General features: G+C 36.2%; 2 protein-coding genes across 2 annotated transcripts in view; both read left to right on the top strand.

Moving 5' to 3' along the window:
* The window catches only part of LOC128518381 (oocyte zinc finger protein XlCOF6-like), a 28894-nt gene extending 22823 nt beyond the window's left edge, over nt 1–6071 (top strand). The window contains exon 4 of the mRNA XM_053491467.1: nt 4619–6071. Coding sequence (XP_053347442.1) covers nt 4619–5417 — 799 coding nt within the window. The 3' untranslated portion in view covers nt 5418–6071. The remainder of the gene's footprint in view (nt 1–4618) is intronic.
* Nucleotides 6072–8030: 1959 nt separating this feature from the next.
* On the top strand, nt 8031–18187 carry LOC128536819 (zinc finger protein 850-like). Its single transcript, XM_053510625.1, has 4 exons — nt 8031–8396; nt 10582–11478; nt 13902–14019; nt 17226–18187. The coding sequence occupies exons 2-4, from the start codon at nt 10582–10584 to the stop codon at nt 18185–18187; spliced, it is 1977 nt and encodes a 658-aa protein (XP_053366600.1). The 5' UTR covers nt 8031–8396.
* Nucleotides 18188–18468: the final 281 nt, after the last annotated feature.

Raw genomic sequence — 18468 nt, 5'->3', positions numbered from 1 at the left:
TTAACCTGTTAAATGTCATCTTGACATTTTGCGATACCTGGTGACTTGTTGGAAAAGGGGTACCAAGGTTATTTTTTTTGCCAATTAATATTTGAAATTCTTCTAATGATGCCCACAATCTAGTTCAGTAGGTGGCAGCAAAAAAAAAGGTGGCAGCAAAGCCTTTTAACTGTTGTTGTTGTTAGTCCTTTGGCTGCTCTCGTCAAGGGCTCGACACAGTGAACCAAGTAATCCGCACAACAACTTGGCACAGATTTTACACTGGATACCCTTCCTGGCGAAACCCTCCCATTTTTATCCGGTCTTGAGACCAAAAACACTTCTCAGCAGTAAAATTACATGAAATAGAATATTTTCTGGAATATTGTCCCCAGTACGATGAGACAATGCAATAATTTGAGGACCTTTACTTTAAATACTTAACCAGTTATCAGTCATCTATTTTCTCATCATAATCACTCAAGACCTTACATCAGATCTCTGTGGTCCACAACTCTGGAATGACAACTGTTTTATGTTCTTCAATGTTGAAAGGTGAATCTTGATTTAAAAAATATATATATAAAAATTTCGCTAGCAGTTATAAACTAAAATGCTTGCCATTTAAACCTTATCAAGTAGGAATATTGACTGAAACAACTTTAAATATTATTTTATTTTATTTATTTTTTTTTATGCAAAGACCAATCAAAGTTCTCAGTCTTTTAACAGTTAATGTTGCAGAGCGTCCACAGAACAAGTCAGTTTGGTTATGACGTATATAAACAGTTGTCGCCAAACCACATTCTTTATTATTTATAAAATTAGATAACTGTTACAAAGTGCTGATATTGGAGACTCCTTCCATGATGGTTAAACACCTTACAGAAACTGTTGCCATAATAAGTAGTACATGTGTTTTTTTTTTCTTCTGTTAATTACCAACACTTTAAAATCAGTTTATTTGTACAGTAGATTAATTAGTAAACTGATTACTGTATGATGATGGTGATGAGGTAGCTTCTGTGTATAAGGTGCTAGTCATATTTTCTGCTGTTAACCAAGAAGAGAATTTCAGGATGCTTGGTGAGAATGGATTGTTACAGGTCTCTATAGTGAAAGCCATACAATCAGTTGAATTATGAACAAAGATGTACAGTACATATTTAAGGTCTTTTAAAGAAATACAAAAACATACTGTTGAACATGTTTCTTGACATAAATTTGACAATTCACGACAGTTTCCTGTGTTTTAATTTAATGTATAATTAAGTGCTTCTGGCGTTAATTTCCGTTTGTTGTAAAGTAGATCTTTGCTCATCATCTGGTTCAGTAGTTGGAAGTAACACATTTCACGAAAAGACAAAGAAGAAAAGCTGAGGGGAAATGGTTTAGTCCTGACTCCTAATTAGGAGAGTGTAACATCCTGATGCTCGCCTTTTATTATAAGTAATAAAAGGTCAAAGCCATTAGACTCTCAGTTTAAGAAAAATAAATGAAAATGAGAAAGTGGGAAAGATAAAGGTATGTCAATACCAGTCAGGGCCAGAACTGTCTTCATAGATCACGTATCTGGCATACATTGTCATGTGCATTCCAGGATGTCTGGGAGAAAGCATAAAGACAGCGATGGTGAAGCTGATACTACTAAGAAACGGCAAGCAATAATGATGGAAACAACCGTGGAAATAATTGAGAGAATGGAGCGAGGTGAAAAGATGTCAGACATCGCTCGTTCTTTTAGCATGAATTGGTTAACCATAGGCACAATTCTAAAGAACAAGTGACCAAAGATCATGGAACATGTTGGGTTAATACCGTGTAAAGCCCATTGTTAGTATGCTAGTACCTGGACAATGTTTGATGGACTTATGAACAAATTGGAGACTCTGAATGGAACTCGTTCGTATGTTGGGGACTGTGTAATGTACGTAGTTACATAGGCAAGTATGACCCTAGTGTTCGCTAACCTTGCTATGTCGCTATAGGTTTTTAATTTCATATTTGATTTCACATTAGCTAAGGTCAATCGGTCTGCAATAATCGATAACTACACTGTGATTTTTTCATTTATTTATTTTTACTAGAAATCTTAATGTTAAATGATATTAACTGTTTTATTTGGAATAACACATAAATGCTGTATAAAACTTTTACAAATTTATTGCAAACCCAGACAGCTCACAAAGATGTGTTACTGAATAAGAAAATAATACCTCAGGCGTGTTTAATCAAATTTGTTGTGCAATAACCCTTCTCCATAATTATAATTCTGTGGAACTAAAATTATTTGTAAAAGGTTTTTTTTGTTTTGTTTTTTAAACCACAGAACTCACAAAACACTCATTATTACTCGACTGGATTCGACAGTGATGTCACGTGATCGTGTGCGCCCTTATTATGGTGTGTCTATGCGCACGTGAACCAGGAAGAAGCAAGTGTTGCACAATTATGCGGCAGCGCGCGACTCCCGCGCGGAAACCCGGCTCTGGAGCGCGAGCTCACACTGTAGTAAGACATTCTGAGTGTTATTGTTATTTATCTGGTGACAGAAACGGCCGTAAACACGCGTGGTATTTATTCCGCGGAAGGCGCAGTGTGTGTTCATGAGGCAGAGCTGATACTGTGTGTGTGTGTGTTAGCTTTCTTTATTTCGCTATAAATAAGGCTTAATACTGCTAGTAAGGTTTGAGTTGTGTGTGTGCGCGTGCGTTTAAAACCCACCTATCCTTAAAATCCACCAATATTAAGTTTTTTTTTTGTTTTGTTATCGTTTAGATTAAAAACAAAAAGTATATAGTTTACAATGTTTATTGTAATCTGTAAATAAGGTTAAATCTCTGCGTGTGGGACAACAGTTTATTTATTTATGTTTTAAACGTTTATCAGATTTTTTTTTGTTGAGTTTTTGTTTTTTTGTTTAGTCATGTTTATATAGTTTAAAGAGTATTTTTTATTGTTTAGTTTTAAATAATTCTGTTTATAGTTATATATAATATTATATATAAAATTTAATATATATATATAAGTTTAACTGTGAGATGTTAATAATTGTAATAAGGTTTTGTGTTTGACAATAAATAAATAAAAACATGTAATCATAATTTTTAATTCGGCTTTTAAAATGTTTTTTAATGAGAATTTATTATATTTTAGATTTTTTATTATAATAAATGTAAGTGTTTAACAATAGTAATATTTATAGCTGCAATCTGCAAACAGGGCTAAGTGTGTTTTGTGTGTATGCGTGTTTGACAATAAGTTTAAAAAGTCTGATCATAAATTAAAAATATGCCTAGACAATAAAAATGAGATTAAAAAAAAAAAAAAAAAAAAAAAAATATATATATATATATATATATATATATATATATATATATTTTGGATTAAAAAGTATATAATTAACAATAAAATGATTTATAATCATAAACTGTAAATAAGGTTATGAGTGTGTGTGTCTTTAAAAACAATTCATGAAATTTATAAACATTTAATCATGATTAAAAAACGAGTCTAGGCATTATTGAATGTGTTTGACAACAACTTATTTGAAAACATTTAATCATAAATTAAATAGCCTAGACAAGATTTTTTTATATGAATTGCTAATTATAATTTAGATTTTTTTTAAATCATTGTATATATTTAACATTAAGTAAATAAATTACAAATCCGCCTTGACAATATTGTTTGAGAATTTGTATAATTGTAGTTAAGTTTTTTTTTCTGAATGTATTTAACAGAGTGTTTATAGTAGTAATCTGTAAATAAGGTTGTTTCATAAATTAAAAAACTGCCTAGACAAAATTGTTTTAATTATATTTTTTATTATAGTTCACATTAAAAAAAAATATAGTATATGTTCAACAATAATAGTGTTTATAATTGTAATCTGTAAATAAAGTTTAGTTTGTTTGTGTGTTTGACAATTTGTTTAAAACACCTGATTATGAATTAAAAATTATATTATATATAATTATTATATTATATAATATATTATATTATATATTATATTATCTATTATTATTATTATATTATAATTATATGATATTAGGTTATATTAAATATATTATAATTATATATATATATTATATTTACTGATCTATTTAGTGATCTGTAAATAAGTTTTTGTGTCCGTGCTTAACAGTAATTTGTCTTTTAAAAGTAAAAAGTCTTTTTATAATTTAAATAATTTAAATAATATTTAAACTGTGTATGTGTTTGACAGCAATTTATTAAAAGAAAATGAGGTTATCTGATTTTCTTTTTTTTATTTTAAGTTTTTGCTCAGTCATGTTTATGTAGCTGGTTAAAATTAAATAAAATGTATTTCATATATGTCACTCTATATCTTTCTCTATATCTCTAAGCCTTGATCTTGTAGTATTGCAAACAGAAACGTTAATCTAGGGGATAACAATTTGTAAAAGTAATACGACATGCACAAATTAAATAGTTAACTATTGGATGCATTCCCATAAAACTGATTTGCATCACTCATGATATTGACTTCCAGTTTTGTTTTCTTAATAGAGATAAAGAGGAGCGCGATGGCCGAGAGCAGTGCGAGCAGTCAAGAAGGAATGCACACAGACCTTCACCAGTGCTCATACTGTGGAAAGAGTTTTACTTGTAAAAGCATTTTACAAATTCATGAGCGCACTCACACAGGAGAGAAACCGTATCAGTGCTCACACTGTGGAAAGAGTTTCAGTCAGACGGGTCACCTCCTGCTCCACCAGCGCATTCACACTGGGGACAAGCCATACCGCTGCTCAGAGTGCGGGAAGAGTTTCACTCAGAAAGGTAACCTACAGGCACATGAGCGTGCTCACACAGGAGAGAAGCTGCATCACTGCTCACAGTGTGGAAAGAGTTTCAGTCAGAGTAGTAGCCTCCGACGACACCAGAGCATACACACCGGGGACAAGCCACATCAGTGCTCGCAGTGTGGGAAAAGTTTCGCTCAGAGCACCCATCTCCAACGACACCAGCTCGTTCACACGGGCGAGAAGCCGTACCACTGCTCACACTGTGGAAAGAGTTTCACTAGCCAGCGCAGTTTAAAAACGCACCAGCACTTTCACACGGGACAAAAGCCGTATCCCTGCTCAGACTGCGGGAAGAGTTTCACTCGGAGAAGTCACCTCGAGCTCCACCAGCGTAGTCACACAGGCGAGAAGCTGTATCACTGCTCACTGTGTGGGAGGAGTTTTAATCGACTCGGTGATTTGCTTGAACACCATCGAATTCATACGGGAGAGAAACCGTTCATCTGCTCGCAATGTGGGAAACGATTTACTCAGCGGCGTACTCTCAAAATGCATCGACGTAGCCATACGGGAGAGAAGCCGTATCAGTGCTCGCAGTGCGAAAAGAGTTTCACTCGGAGACGTGCTCTTCGGCAACATCAGCGCGTTCACACAGGAGATAGCTGAGTTGTGTTGTTTACTTAGTAGATTTTGTCTTGTATACCATCCTGTTTAAAAAGGAGGGGGACATATGGGTTTAAATCAGCAGCTACTTACAAGCATTTGCTTTCGTAATTGCTGTGGCAATTATTACGTTTCAGCTCACAACACTACTTTAAACCGTAACTGATTCAGTGAGCAGCGCCTCATTTCTTACACAACCATGTCCGAAGATGTATCCCTGCATCAAGCAAAGACAACAACTAAGTAGATTGCTGAAAAGACTGGAAATGGCTTAAGAACTGTCCAATACATTGTCAATTTCTGGAAAGTTAAACCATCAGCTTCATGAGGGAAAGAAAGTTAAACCATCAGCTTCATGAGGGAAAGAAAGAAAATGTTGTTGAAAAAAATCATAAATGATTGGAGGATAAAGACTTGGTCTAGTGACCAGAAGGTCCAGAGTTCAAACCTCGGAACTTTAAATATCTATTATATATCCAAGCTTGGATTTATAATCAGATAAAATGTAAGTCGATCCGAATAATAGCTTCTGCCAAATGTTGTTAATGATTTCACTTTGGAGCAATCAAAGATGTTTATGTTGTCTGATGAGTGAGACTCTGAAGGCAGTGTTATGATCTGTGGTTGCTTCAGTTGCTCAGGTCTAGGCTCAACAACATTATGTGGCAAAAAATAAGGTCAGTGATGGCCTGAATGTACTGGATCACCAGATCAAAAATCTATAACCTTCAAAAGGAAAAGGAAAGAATAACATCAGACAACGATCTGTTCATACCAAATAAACTCCATATATCTGCTTACACTGGGATCAGAGATTTACATTTAATTAGTTTTACAACACTTAATGTGGCAGTACATACGGCATTACAGTAGTTTGACTAGTAAATATTACAATACTGTATTTTAAGGTAACATGATTTGTGTTAACTGTGTATGTGTGTGTGTGTGAATTAAATATATTCCTACTTTGGATTAAAATGTCTAATATGCAGAGTTTATATACTATAATTAACATGTTTAGACTGGAACACTCACAACAGTAGAGGATCACAATGCCAAAGGAATGGTTAGTGCAGTTGCAACGACAGGAGTGAAGGAATTTGATCAACAGGGAGACGAATGGAGATTTTGTGAAAAGGTGAGGTGTTTGTCTGATTGACTAACCTTGACACACTGCCAAAAAAGAAATATATTTTTAAGTTAGAATATCTGACATCTATTTAAGCTATTAAATATCATCTTGACAGTTTAGAGACCTGGGCCCATATTTACAAAGCTTCTTAGGCCCAAAAGTTGCTCCTAGTGATGAAATCTTAAAAATTATTATTAAAATTAAATATTAATTAAAATTATAAAATAAAATAAAAAAGACCTTATACACTTTTTTTATTTTTTATTAACCAGTCACAGTCCTTGAATTGCTGCATCAGCAACGGGGTCAACCACACCTCCTCACTAACACAAAGGTTTTTGTACTTTCCATGTACAGTTGCTCTGAGAAGTTTCCTAAATCACTTTTAGTCTAAGACTCCCAGCTAGGGCTTTTTGGGCTAGGATAGGAGCTCTCTGGAAGAATTCTAAGAAGCTTTACGGGCCCAGATCTTTAAATCCTGAAGTAAGCTAAAGTGAAACAGTTACTGACTAGATCATAAATGGATTCAAATAATGGAAATTTTTAAGTTACCTTATATGTATGGTCTCGGAGTAGGAAATCGGGTTACTGTCATGTAAAGTTAAAGACTGGTCAGGCCAGTCAACTTGTTCTACACCAAATTCGCTCATCCATGTCTTTATGGTGCTTGCTTTGTGCACTGGTGTGCAGTCATGTTGGAACAGGAAGCTGCCATCCCCAAACTGTTTCCACAAAGTTGGGAGCATAAAATTGTCCAAAATGTCTTGGTATGCTAAAGCACTTTTGAGTTCCTTGTACTGGAAGTAAGTGGCCTGAGCCCAACTCCTGAAAAACAACCCCATACCAGTTCCAACTTGATCTGGGTGAGCGAGTTTGGTGTGGAAGTAATGCTCTGCCTTCACAGAGTCCTGACTTCAACCCAATAGAACAACTTTGGGATGAATTAGACCGGAGACTGCGCAAGGCCTTCTCCTCCATCATCACTGTCTGACTGTGGTACCATGTGATAGGATTATTGTGGTGTACAATGTCAGCAGTGGGCCACAGTCTGCATGATGGGCCAGCAGGAAAATTCATGGTATGTCAGACTACCACTTCTTTAAAAAAGATTAGATGTTGACTATTTGTGCTTATCAAACTATGGGGTATTAAAAATCCATAAAAAACAGAACATAGTACTGATGAGGCATTTTAGGTGAGAGTTTAAACAGAAACTTCAGAAACTTAAAGCAAGCGCAGATGCCACTGAGGAGGTCTGTTGGGATAGCCAAGACCTAAAAGACTGAGAAAAGGCTAGATTGACCTTCTTTGCTTCTGCTGCATTTTCAGTGAATGGCATTGTTATGAAATCATATCAGCAGAGACGGAGATCAAGTAGTGAGTCAGTTTCTTTTTTGCTTACATTAAAATATGTATTATTGTACACATTTTCTGCCAATAGTCTGTTCACACTACTAATCAAAAATTTGATTCTGTAGGTGTTGGATCCCTAGACTAGCCAGAGAGAGAGGTGAAGATCTAGAGAAACAGAGCACCTCCTAGGACCTTGTGTTAATCACAAGGTCATTTCAGAGACTTTTTAGGGTTACTGAACAAAATCCAGGGAAATGTGAGTAGATCTTTAGCGTGTGCGCCCATCATCCAGTCCAGTAGGTGGTGTTGAAACATCTTACTACAAGACACAGGAGAAGAAGTACTTGTTTTTTTTCCCCCGCATGTGAGCATGGAGTTACCCAGCTGAGCTGAAATTATCACTACATGCAGCTATTTCTCCAGAGACTGGTAGATCTGATCAAATAAGAAATACTAAATTTTGGAGATCAGAAATCTGCTGATCTTCAAATCCAGAGGTAAGTTAAAGTAAAATTGGTTAGGAATCATTTATTGACTGGATCCTAAATGGCATCTCTACTTCATATGGAATAGAGTCAAGTGCTGCTCACTGGCTTTAACTCTTATAGGAGAAACTATAGAAAGTGTATAGCCAAAAAATAAGGATTGTCCTATTTAAAGAACAAAAACTAAATTTTCAAGAGTCGAGACTTATGACTTATGATTTATGAATATTTTTAATAATCGGCCATAATTCATGGATGCTAAATGTTTATTACTTAAAGGTACAATAAAAGGACATTTCATTTGTTATTTGCAAAATATAAAAAAAAAAGAAATTGTGTCGAATATCTAAAAATCAATACTAGTTTTCTGATCAAATTGAGGCTGCAACTAACGATTATTTTGATAATCGATTAGTTGGGCGATTATGTTTTCGATTAATCGGATAAAACCTAACTGCTTCTTTAATTTGATATTTTGCTTATAGCTATGAAAAAAAACATAAATCAGGGTATTATTTATGTATAAAAATAAACTTTTAAAAATGCAAAAGCCACATATAGAGTTTAATAATCTTTAATTTTGACATTTTAAACCTAAACATAGAAATGTAGTGTATGTATATATATATATATATATATATATATATATATATATATATATATATATATACACAGTTTAAAAAATACACTGATATATTCAGTTGATAAGATATAAACAGCTAAAATAATGTAATTTTGTATAATAAAATGTTGTATGCATAAGTAAAACCACAGTAAATTACAAGTTAACTTTGTAGTGGACTATAAAAAAAACTGTAGAAATGCAAAAAGCTAATAGTCACAAATATACTGATATTTGCATTCGCTGAAAACCACAACAATCACCAAGCGGCTGTGTATCTGTGTGTATTTGTGCATCTTGTGTTCGCGCTCCTCAGTGACCTGAGCAGCCCAACTAATCGATAACGGCATTCGTTGACAACGAATTTCATTATCGATAATTATCGATTTTATCGATTAGTTGTTGCAGCCCTAGATCAAATATTACATCAAATATTACTTCATGAATTCCTTTGTATACTAATACATTTCACATGAACAACGAAAATGTTTGAACAACATGCGTTTGAGTCAAAGCGGGACTTGTAGAATAACAGAACACAGTACTGAAAAACTCTCTTTATTTCTCTATATAATCCCCAGCTACACTAATGCACTTATCCCAGAGTTTCACTAGATTGGACACCATCAAGGTGGAAAGTTTTCTCAGTACGCCAGACCCATGATCGGAAACGCTGGCTTCCCAGGCCATGGAGGAAGTGGCTGGGAGCGAGGTCTGGACTGTACGGGGGATGTGGCAATAACTCCCAGCCGAGTTCCTGTAATGTGCAACTGGTGTTGGTGGACAGACGCGTCTCGTCTGTAAGTGGATTTTTAAGGATCAGGCGTTTTCCACTCACTGAATGTTCATGGAAATGACTACATTGGGCCTTCGCGCCACCTCGGCCAGGATCGTCATTCACAGAAAAGGAGAGCTATTTTCTTCTTACAACAGGACTTTCTACCTGGAGCTGTTGATTTGAATTAGATTTTTGGCCATTGTGATTTGATTGAATAATATTAATTCTTACAGGTTTTGATACTAAAGGTTCTAAATTTACATTGAAACGCCGTTTCACTTATCTTGTTGATTTTACGATACATGGTGTTTAAATAATGTTATCCTCCAGTCCAGTAGGTGGCCCTATTGCAGCAACTGCCCATGAACTCTAAATAAGAAGTGGTAATTATTTTTTTTTTTTTTAGAGCTGTGCGATTTAATTGGTCTTTTGTTGGTCAGTTTTTAATTCAGAATCGATTCACACACTTTTATAATTATTTAGATAAACTTATAGAAGTCAAATGGTCTAAAATTCATGATTTAATTAAAATCTGTTTGTTTCCATCTTCCACAAGGACATAAGTAATGAATTATGTGTGTCTTCTTTTTATGGGTGGCGGTGGTGGTGATATAATACTGCCACCTACTAAATGGTAGTGTATTGGCAGGGGGAAAAAAACCCAATAACATTTACTGTAAGTAATATAACATAATTGAGACATCCGAAAGGTACCATCTGTGCTACAGTATTGAATCAAATCGAATCAAGGAGTGTTCATTAAGTTGACTTGGATTTTTTTTTCTTCCTTTTTATAGATGGAGATGAACAAGATTCCTACACAAGACTCTGGTAGTGATCAATCAACTGCTGGTACTCTTTGTACTATAACCAGTGAAGAAGTAATACACACGTTCCTTCACCACTGCTCATACTGCGGAAAGCGTTTTACTTGCCAGAGTCGATTACAAACACACCAGCGGACTCACACTGGAGAGAAACCTTATAAGTGCTCACAGTGTGGAAAGAATTTCAGTCAGAGATGTAACCTCCAGCTACACCAGCGCATTCACACCGGAGAGAAGCCGTATCACTGCTCAGATTGTGGAAAGAGTTTCAATCAGCTGAGTAACTTCAAACAACACCACCAAATTCATAAAGGAGAGAAACAGTTTACCTGCTCAGACTGTGGAAGACGATTTACCCACCACTGTACACTTAAAACACACCAGCGCATTCATACTGGAGAGAAGCCGTTTCAGTGCTCACACTGTGGCAAAAGATTTACGTTGCGTGGTACTCTTAAAACACATCAGCGTGTTCACACGGGGGAGAAGCCATATCACTGCTCGCAGTGTGGGGAGAGCTTTACGTACAGGAGAACGCTCCAGGAACATCAGAGTGTCCACTCTGGGAAGAAGCGCTATTACTGCTCGGTGTGTGGAAAGGGGTTTAACAGGGAGGGGAACTTTCAAACACACCAGCGCGTTCACACCGGAGAGAAACCGTATCACTGCTCGTTGTGTGGAATGAGTTTTGCTCAGTCGATTACTTTCCAGCGACACCAGCGCGTTCACACAGGAGAGAAGCCGTATCAGTGCTCAGAGTGCGGGAAAAGTTTTACTCAGCTTACTGCTTTCCAACACCACCATCGTATGCATGCGCAAGAGTGTAATCTCGAAACACACCAAACCATCCATGCAGAATACACAGAATAATTGCGAAGGCATTTTTACTCAACTTACTAATTTCAGACTACAGCGATGATTTCACAGACGAAACCGCTGTTGTTTAAAATTTCACCAAACCTGCCCAGTAACAGTTGAGTTCTGGATTGGTGATATCCCGCGTATAGCTATACCTCATCATCTGAAAAGGGTTATGTGAACAGACAGGCTACAACACTCCAGATGGAGAAACACTCACTAGTGTGCTTAATGATTTTATTTTTACGCCTAGTTTTATCCAGACTCAAGAGGTGACAGTCCCCTGTGAAAATTTTATCCCGTTACAAATTATTTCCTCTGCTGCAGCTGTTTGCATGGCACCAGAGTAGAGGAGCGCATGTGATAGTACAGAAGGACTGCGATCAATGACCAGAGCGCTTGTGAAATTACAGATCATCAGATCATTCAAATATTTTGTTATAATAAAGTGTTATTGATTCCAGCACAGTATCATGTACACTCCTGTACTCCAGAGTAAACGCACTTGGACGCATGTCTAGACAAGCAGCTTGTGAAACGAATTGCAAAATAGAAGAAGAGGCTAATTTACTACTGTATATGGGAGTGTTTTCTGATCATTGTTAAATTTATTTGTGGTTAAAAATGAATCATGGTAGCTTTTAAAACTCATCATGTACTAACTAAAACATGTGACTGGCTTAGCTGGCAAGAGTACCAAACTTAAAGAAGTTTCTTGTACCAGTGGTTTCAGTTCCAGTCAAAGTGGCCACATGAGGTCACCTAGTTAAAAATCAATTCAGACTATACAAGTATGTAATGAATAAGATGAATATTTATAAAAATGACAAGTGGGCTAGTTCTAACTCAGTAAAAGCTCATGCTAGCTATTGAAGTTTAGGGTTATCTATTAATTCACACAATCTGAGTCAGAGTAAGAGTATTATTTCATTTTTTTTTTATTGAATAATAACAATGATGAGAGATTTCTTCAGTATATTTTGGTCTTTATCTGACAGTACCTGACTGTATTTCTTCTCAGAGAAATGCACGCTAAAACTCAAACAATGCTACTGTTGCTGTGTAGATTTGCATCATTTATTAAAAGATGAAAGACATTTTTCTTTTTTTTGTCCTGGCTAAATCCCTGAAAGAGTGGTAAATGAGACTACATGTTTTAATGTTGGCACAGAAGCTCTCTCCTGTTTATTTACTGTATTTTGTCTCATGGAAATAGTTCCAGATGTTCATGCACATACAGTATGCTACTAGTATTATTAGTTAGCTTAGTTGCACTATGGTTGTAATTGAGAAGAGCAAAATTAATTTTACTTTAAAAAGTGTAAAAGTACACATTGACTTATTCTAGACTTAGGTGTCACCATTTAAAACTTTTATTGTATGACTACTATTAGAATTTTTTTTATATTTTCCCTGAGCATTCTTAACTTTCACATACTTCTCTCTCTCTCTCTCTCTCTCTCTATATATATATATATATATATATATATATATATATAAAACATGTGACTGGTGTTTACTCTTGGCATTTAGCTCAGAACTTACATACCTCCTTTTCTGTGAATAAACTAAAGAACATTCTAACACTCTATCATCTGTGTATTTGTGATGAAGGTATCGGATCATTTATTTGTTTTTAAAACTTACAATAACGGCCGGGTATCATTATGGTAAAATAACCCATGCTTAAATGTGAGTGAAAAAAGAGTTGAATTAAATAAAGTAATCATTAGACACATCTGGTGTGAATTATATGAAGTAGCAAGAATGTCAAGATTATTTTGTCATAAAATGTAATCTGATCTTCATCCATCTCAACATTCAATGGTAGGGGAAAAGTATACTCCCCCACCCCTGACAGCAATAACCTCAACCAAGCACTTCTATTCAGCCAATTTTCTAAAGACGTGTGTGTGGTGGTTCTTGATGCACTGACTCCAGCCTCACTTCACTCCTTTCGAAGCTAAGCTCTCTCAAGTTATTGAATCAGCTTTGCTTGACAACCTTCTTAAGATATTCAATATACCAACTTCTGTAGCTTACACTCCTTGTGGATGGTGTTGACCATCTTCTGGACAACTTTCAAGTCAGTGATCTTTCCCATGTGTGTACTGAACTAGACCAAGAGATACACAGTTACATGATGAATAGTAATTTACTCAATCTTTAAATTAGATACAATATTTTTTAGACGCATGATCTTTGATGTTCATGGTTCAAAATTACACCACAAAGACTTGAAATATTTTATTTCATGAATCTAGAATGTTGAGTTTCACTTTGTAAATTAATTAATGAAAAGCTGAGTTTTTTTCATGATATTCTATTTTTTTTTCAAGATGCACTGTGGTCAATGTGAGCAGCTCTTTAATGTTTGCCAAACATACAGTCCAGTAGGTGGCAGTAAAAACCTCACTACAAGACAAAAGTAGAAGAAGAACTTGGTTTTGTTCTGCATGGACTCTGGTTATCCATCTGAGCTGAAATCATCTCTACATGTAGCTGTTTCTTCAGAGACTGTTAGAGATAATAACAACACCTGGAGAGAAGGTGAGTTAATGTGAGATGGGTTACTAAGTGGATCCTACTCTATTTACAGTAGTATAGAATAGTGATTAGTGCTGATAGCTAGGGCTTAAACCATATGAATAAATCAAACAAGATTCTAAATGATAGCATCTCCAATTTATATTTTGCTTTAGTTGTGTCATTAGTGCTTTTATGTAAGTTATGAGGAATTTAAACATGTGAAATTAAAGGCTTCTCTTTAATTAATCATAACAGAAAACAATAGAAAGTTTGCATCTTAAAAACGTCTCATTTCTTGTGCATCCCTAGAAAGAGTGGCATTAATGGAAAGCATTTATAAAGAGCAATAGTAATCAAAATAAACTTGAATATTGATATATGATGTTGATTTATGAATATATTTAATAGCACTTAAGATTATAATAGTACTTTATTAAAAGTTATATCTAAATAAAAAAAACACTTCGAATTCAATGTTTTGTGATTTTTTTCAGTATTTAAAACTATGAAATAACACATTTAACAAAAAATAAACAAGATCTAGCAAAAGTTTGGACACAACTTCATGAAATGTTTTTTGTTTGGTAGTTTATTTTTTACATTCTAGAACAATACTGTTATATATATATATATATATATATATATATATATATATATATATATATATATATATATATAATGCCATTACATAATTAGGTAACAACGGAAAACATGAGTTGTTATTTTAGGACACGAAGGTCAGCTGTTCTGGAACAGTGCAAAATCTGCCTGGCTCTATGTAAAAAAGTAACACATCCAACTGCCACACCTGGGTCTGATTACTGCCAGACCTGTTGAATCAATCACTTAAATAGAACTTTTTCTGACAAAGTGAAGCAAGCTAAAAGATCTAAAAAAGCAGCACAGTCTAAAGTAATTCAAAAACAGATGAGAAACAAAGTAAGTCACATGTATCAGTCTGGAAAAGGTTACAGAGCCATTTTTAAGGCTTTGGAACTATAGTGAACCATGGTGCAAGCCATTGTGCACAAATAAAGAAAACTTTAAAGAGTGGTAAACCTTCCCAGGAGCAGCCGGCCTACCAAAATTTCCCCAAGAGCACTACAACGACTCATCCAGAATCCCATGAAAGAACCTAAAGTAACATCTAAAGAACTGCAGGTCTCACTTGCCTCAGTTAAGGTCTGTGTTCATGAGTCAACAATAGGACAGAGACTGGGGGCACAAATGGCATCCATGAGAGAGTTTCAAGGTGAAAGCCACGACTGACCAAAAAGAACACAAAGGTTTGTCTCACAGTTGCCAAAAAACATCTTATGACCAAGACTTCTCTTTGACATCAGATGATGTTTTGCGGTGCCATCAGCAAAGAACTGGCAGAAATTACTGGGATCCAGGTGCACACATCTGTCTGGAGAAATCTGGCCAGAAGAGAAAAATTGGAAATGGAAAAATTGTGGCCTAAAAAGCCATACCTCCGATGTGGTAACAAGGCTAAGTAATCAGCTATCCGCATAAACACAAGAACTGGGGTGCAGAAAAATGGCAGCAGGCATTCGGGACTGATGAGATAAAATGTGAATTATCTGGCTGTAGCAAGAGACAGAATGTTTGCTGAAGGCCTGGAGAGCGGTTCAGTGGGTCTGCAGGCAACAGTAAAGTCTGCTTGAGGTTGCTTGCAAATTTGGGACTGCATTTTGGCAAATGGGGTAGGCAGCTTATATCCAGAGAAGATCTGTGGTTAGTTCTTCAACATGTTCATCAACTTACCTGCTAAGGTACTTTAAAACTGTGTGCAAGTGTGCCTAGAAGAAATAATGGCAATTGTTGGTGTGGTCAAAGTATTATTTGTGCTGTGTCTGTCTAAATCTATGTTGATGGAAGACTTTCACGCTCTGAGTGATACGAGATGATACGAGAACTTTCCACGTTTCAGCAGAGAGGGTTACTGTGGTGAGAATGATGTGCTATTATGTTATGATGACCATTCAAGTAGGGTGATGTTGCCTGCAACATCAAGATCATTGAGGTAGCTCTGCTTGTCCAAGTTGATTGCATCTGTATCTAATCTTGGTTTTTCTCATCAAAAGTGACATGCAGAAACAGGTAGGGTGAAGGAATGCACCCTTGTTTAACACTGGTCTCCATGGCACTGAACTCCATGAATGCAGAAGCTTGATTAATTAATCACTACCATTGTGGTTCAACATCCGTCATATCAGCCAGAGCCTTAAACTGGTAAGAAAGCTGAAGGGCAAAAGTGGCAGCAGTGTCCTGGTCCTTTCTCCAAGTTTCTTGATGGTGAAAAGTTGGACAATTTTAGGACTTCTTCTGTGCTGCGGCAGATTGCGTTTTGTTTGATTTAGAAAAGGATTTGTTTGGTTACAGTGGTGGACTGCAAGTCTGTCATCCATCACTGATAGATGCAGACATGGTCAATCTCATTAAGTGTGGATCTATTTGGCATATCATTTACCATGTCTTCTTTTTGATCAATTTGTGCTGGAAAAATACAGATGTCTTTCCCAATGCAGAGGTCAGTGTTCTCACAGAAGGAAACCAGGCACTCTCAATTTTCTCACAGTTGTTCCAATGATGCAAATGGACCAATGATCACACCTTATTGCTCATGGCTTGTTGGGTGTCCAGAAAAATGAGTTTGTTTGATCCAGATGTGAATGACAGTTGTTTGATTGTGGGTTAAAAGAAAAATGGGCCGTGATGATGTGATCGTTGACTGGCTTCCTTGCAACCAGTTTACACATCGTTTCTTTTCCTAATATAAATGCAATGCCTTGGATTTGTCATCGTTGCCAGAAAAAGCAATATTTTTTCCATCGTGGGTCATTTCCCAATTTCTTGTCATTTATTTGTCTTAAAAATAAGTAACTTTGCTTTGTTTATAGTATATGTAAGTAATTTAAATGTAAATTAATTAATTTTATTTATGTAAGTCATTGTAACATAAAATTGCCTACTTTCAGTAATTGTCTAAATATTATATATGCTGCCCAACATGCAATTATTGAATAAACAGCTTGGTGTCCCTAAACACTAATAGAACAATATGTATTGGCCCTATTACAATTGTGAAACCTCTCATGTAGTTGGGAAAATCAATAGATCACCAAATTTTTATTCATTTTGGTGCAGTGAGTTAAAGAGAAGAAAGTGGGTTTTGTAGTGTTCAGTAAATTGACTTGGATTTTTTTTTTTTACTTTTCTAGAGATGAAGAAGAACATGGCACTCACAAGAGACTCCAGTACTGATCAATCAACTGCTAGTACTCTTTGTACTATAACCAGTCAAGAAGGAATACACACAGACCTTCACCACTGCTCATACTGTGGGAAGAGTTTTACTTCCCAGGGTCGTTTACAAACGCATCAGCGCACTCACACAGGACAGAAGCCTTATCGCTGCTCACAGTGTGGAAAGAGTTTTGGTCAGACAAGTCATCTCCAACAGCACCAGCGCATTCACACCGGAGAGAAGCCGTATCACTGCTCAGTATGTGGGAAGAGTTTCAATCGGAGATGTCATCTCCAGCTACACCAGTATATTCACACAGGGGAGAAGCCACATTACTGCTCACAATGTGGAAAGAGTTTCAGTCGGAGAGGTAACCTCCAGCAGCACCAACTTGTTCACACTGGAGAGACACCATATCGCTGCTCAGAGTGTGGGCAAAGCTTTAAATACAGGAAAACTCTTCAGGAACATCAGAGTGTTCACTCAGGAAAGAAGCGCTATTATTGCTCACTGTGTGCAAAAGGTTTTAACAGACAGGGTGATTTTCAAGCACACCAGCGCGTTCACACTGGAGAGAAGCCGTATCACTGTTTGCAGTGTGGGAGAAGTTTCAATCGGAGATGTCATCTCCAGCTACACCAGCGCGTTCACACTGGAGAGAAGCCATATTACTGCTCGCAGTGCGGAATGAGCTTTGCACAATCAAGTACCCTCCAACAACACCAGCGCATTCATACAGGAGAGAAGCCGTATCACTGCTCAGAGTGCGGGAAGAGTTTCACACAGCGTAGTGCTTTCCAACACCACCATCGAATTCATACAGGAGAGAAACCATTTGTTTGCTTACAGTGTGGGAAAGGATTTACTCAACAGAGTAATCTCAGAACACACCAACGCATCCATATGGGAGAGAAAAAAGTTCAGACAGACAAGTAGTTTCCAGATATATTACAGTTTTATGGCTTTTTGCTTTGGTTTAAATTACAGTCAAATGAATGTTTGACTTGAAAACTATTAAATATTTTTTAAATTGACCTAAAAAATTCAAATTCAAAACACTGACGTTGCCTGTAAAGATAGAAAAAGGCCCAGCACCCACTTATCTCTTAACTATAATCACACCCAGCACCACACTATGTGCTCTCTGATCCTCCACCACTGCTCAGCTGGTCCCACCATCTCTCAGTTTTCCGTTCAGGCACCTTACATTGAAGAAG

The sequence above is a fragment of the Clarias gariepinus genome, chromosome 1, assembly GCF_024256425.1.
Source record: "Clarias gariepinus isolate MV-2021 ecotype Netherlands chromosome 1, CGAR_prim_01v2, whole genome shotgun sequence".
Taxonomy (NCBI): Eukaryota; Metazoa; Chordata; class Actinopteri; order Siluriformes; family Clariidae; genus Clarias; species Clarias gariepinus.
This window is presented reverse-complemented; position numbering and strand designations above follow the sequence as displayed.

Coding starts and splice junctions, on each gene's coding strand:
- LOC128536819 (XM_053510625.1), top strand. CDS start 10,582: ATGGAGATGAACAAGATTCCTACACAAGACTCTGGTAGTGATCAATCA. Junction 11,479..13,901: donor TCCATGCAGAATACACAGAA/TAATTGCGAAGG, acceptor AGACAAAAGTAG/AAGAAGAACTTGGTTTTGTT. Junction 14,020..17,225: donor TAACAACACCTGGAGAGAAG/GTGAGTTAATGT, acceptor TTACTTTTCTAG/AGATGAAGAAGAACATGGCA.